This window comes from Anomaloglossus baeobatrachus, chromosome 5 (genome assembly GCF_048569485.1).
Source record: "Anomaloglossus baeobatrachus isolate aAnoBae1 chromosome 5, aAnoBae1.hap1, whole genome shotgun sequence".
NCBI lineage: Eukaryota > Metazoa > Chordata > Amphibia > Anura > Aromobatidae > Anomaloglossus > Anomaloglossus baeobatrachus.
In genome coordinates, this window is record NC_134357.1 from 29466304 (window position 1) to 29468030 (window position 1727).

General features: G+C 37.3%; 1 protein-coding gene across 1 annotated transcript; it reads right to left on the reverse strand.

The window, feature by feature from the left end:
- Window positions 1–466: 466 nt before the first annotated feature.
- On the reverse strand, window positions 467–1408 carry LOC142312600 (olfactory receptor 1L6-like). The gene has a single exon (XM_075351592.1). The coding sequence runs from the start codon at window positions 1406–1408 to the stop codon at window positions 467–469; it is 942 nt and encodes a 313-aa protein (XP_075207707.1).
- Window positions 1409–1727: the final 319 nt, after the last annotated feature.

Sequence of the window (1727 nt, forward strand, 5' to 3'; positions counted from 1 at the left end):
ACCATTCAAAACAATTGAACAATGCTTTCTCCATCATGATGGAGACCATATCACAAGGCAAAAGTGAAAACTAAATGGCTCGGTGAACATTGCATTAAAAGTTTGTGTCCATGGTCAGCAAACTCCCAGATCTCAGCTCTATTGAGAACCTGTGGTCAATCCTCAAAAATTGAGGGGACAACACAGAAATTCTGATAAACTCCTAGCCCTGATTAGGCAAGAATGGTCGGTCATCAGTTTGGATTTGGCCCAGAAGTTGATTCCCAGCTGCCAGGAAAGAAAGGCAGAAGTCTTGAAAAATAAGAATTAAAATTGGAAGTATTGAGTCTTTGCATAAACTTGATGTATTTATCAATAAAAATGTAAAAACTCCAGAATTGCTGATAATTGTAGTTCAGTAATTATAGAAATATCTCGTAGATTGGAAAACCAAAGCAACAGACTGTGCTCCACTAATTTTGCGCTGCTATTTTTCTTTCAATACCTTTTTATTTCCTTTAAAAAGTTTTATAAATGCTGATTTGACATCTTTGTTTCGGAGACTGTACAAAACTGGATTCAGTATTGGAATCATGACGGTATTAAGAAGTGTTGCGTTTTTACTATTGTGAGAGGTATCATCAGATTGAGGTTGGAAATAGACAAAGATGATGGTCAGTTGAAGCATTAGGATGGCCATGAGGTGGGAAGAACACGTAGAGAAAGCTTTTTGTTTGGCAAATGCTGTCTGTATCTTCAATATTGAACGAAGTATGGAAGCATATGAAAATAATATACAACCAAAGCAAAAGAAAATAAAAATTGCCCCATCAATTAACACAACAGTTTCCACATGAGAGGGATCTACACAGGAGATTTTTAGTAAAGGCATGAGATCACAAAAGAAGTGATCAATCTCTTTTCTAAAGCAGAATGATAACAGAGAAACTGCACTAATGACCGGTGAAGGGATTAGTATGACGACAAGGAAACTGAGAGCGACTAGTAGAACACAGACTTTCTTGTTCAAGAGGAGACTGTAACGAAGTGGATTGCAGATGGCCACATACCGGTCATAGGACATCACTGTCAACAAAAGATATTCCAAGCCCTGGAAGGAAACGTAAAGATACGCTTGAGTCAAGCATTGCGAATACGATATGTATTCCAGGCCCAAAAAAGTCAGGAGGAATCGGGGAAGGACAACGGTGGTCAGGCAAATATCTGCAAAGGACAAGTTACACAGAAAGAAATACATAGGAGTGTGAAGGTTTGGATCCAAAAATATAATCACAATAAGCAAAATGTTCTCAGTGAGGGTGAGTAAGTATATAAACAGGAAGGCCAGAAATAGCGGAACTTGTAGATATGGATATTCGGAAAATCCCAACAATATAAATCCATCTTCTGTATTATTTTTCAATATCATCCTAAGTCAACATAAAATAAAGAGATATTACCAATATTGGAAAGTTTAGAATCAACGTTGAGAAAAGGAAATCACATAAAGATATTAATTATTTATCAAGTCTCCATATAGCACATTTTTAGGTGTAGAGGATTTCCAGACAATGCGGAACTTAAAACAGGATTGCGCAGGTATTAATTGAGATCATGAAATAATGTAGGCAGTGGTGGCCAAATGGTGACTGAGAGGATCATGTAACCATAAGATGCTTTTCTTGTGGGCCCTGTCTCCTCTTTTCCATCACGTGATCTCTGCAGAGACCAATCTAATTTTTCCTGCA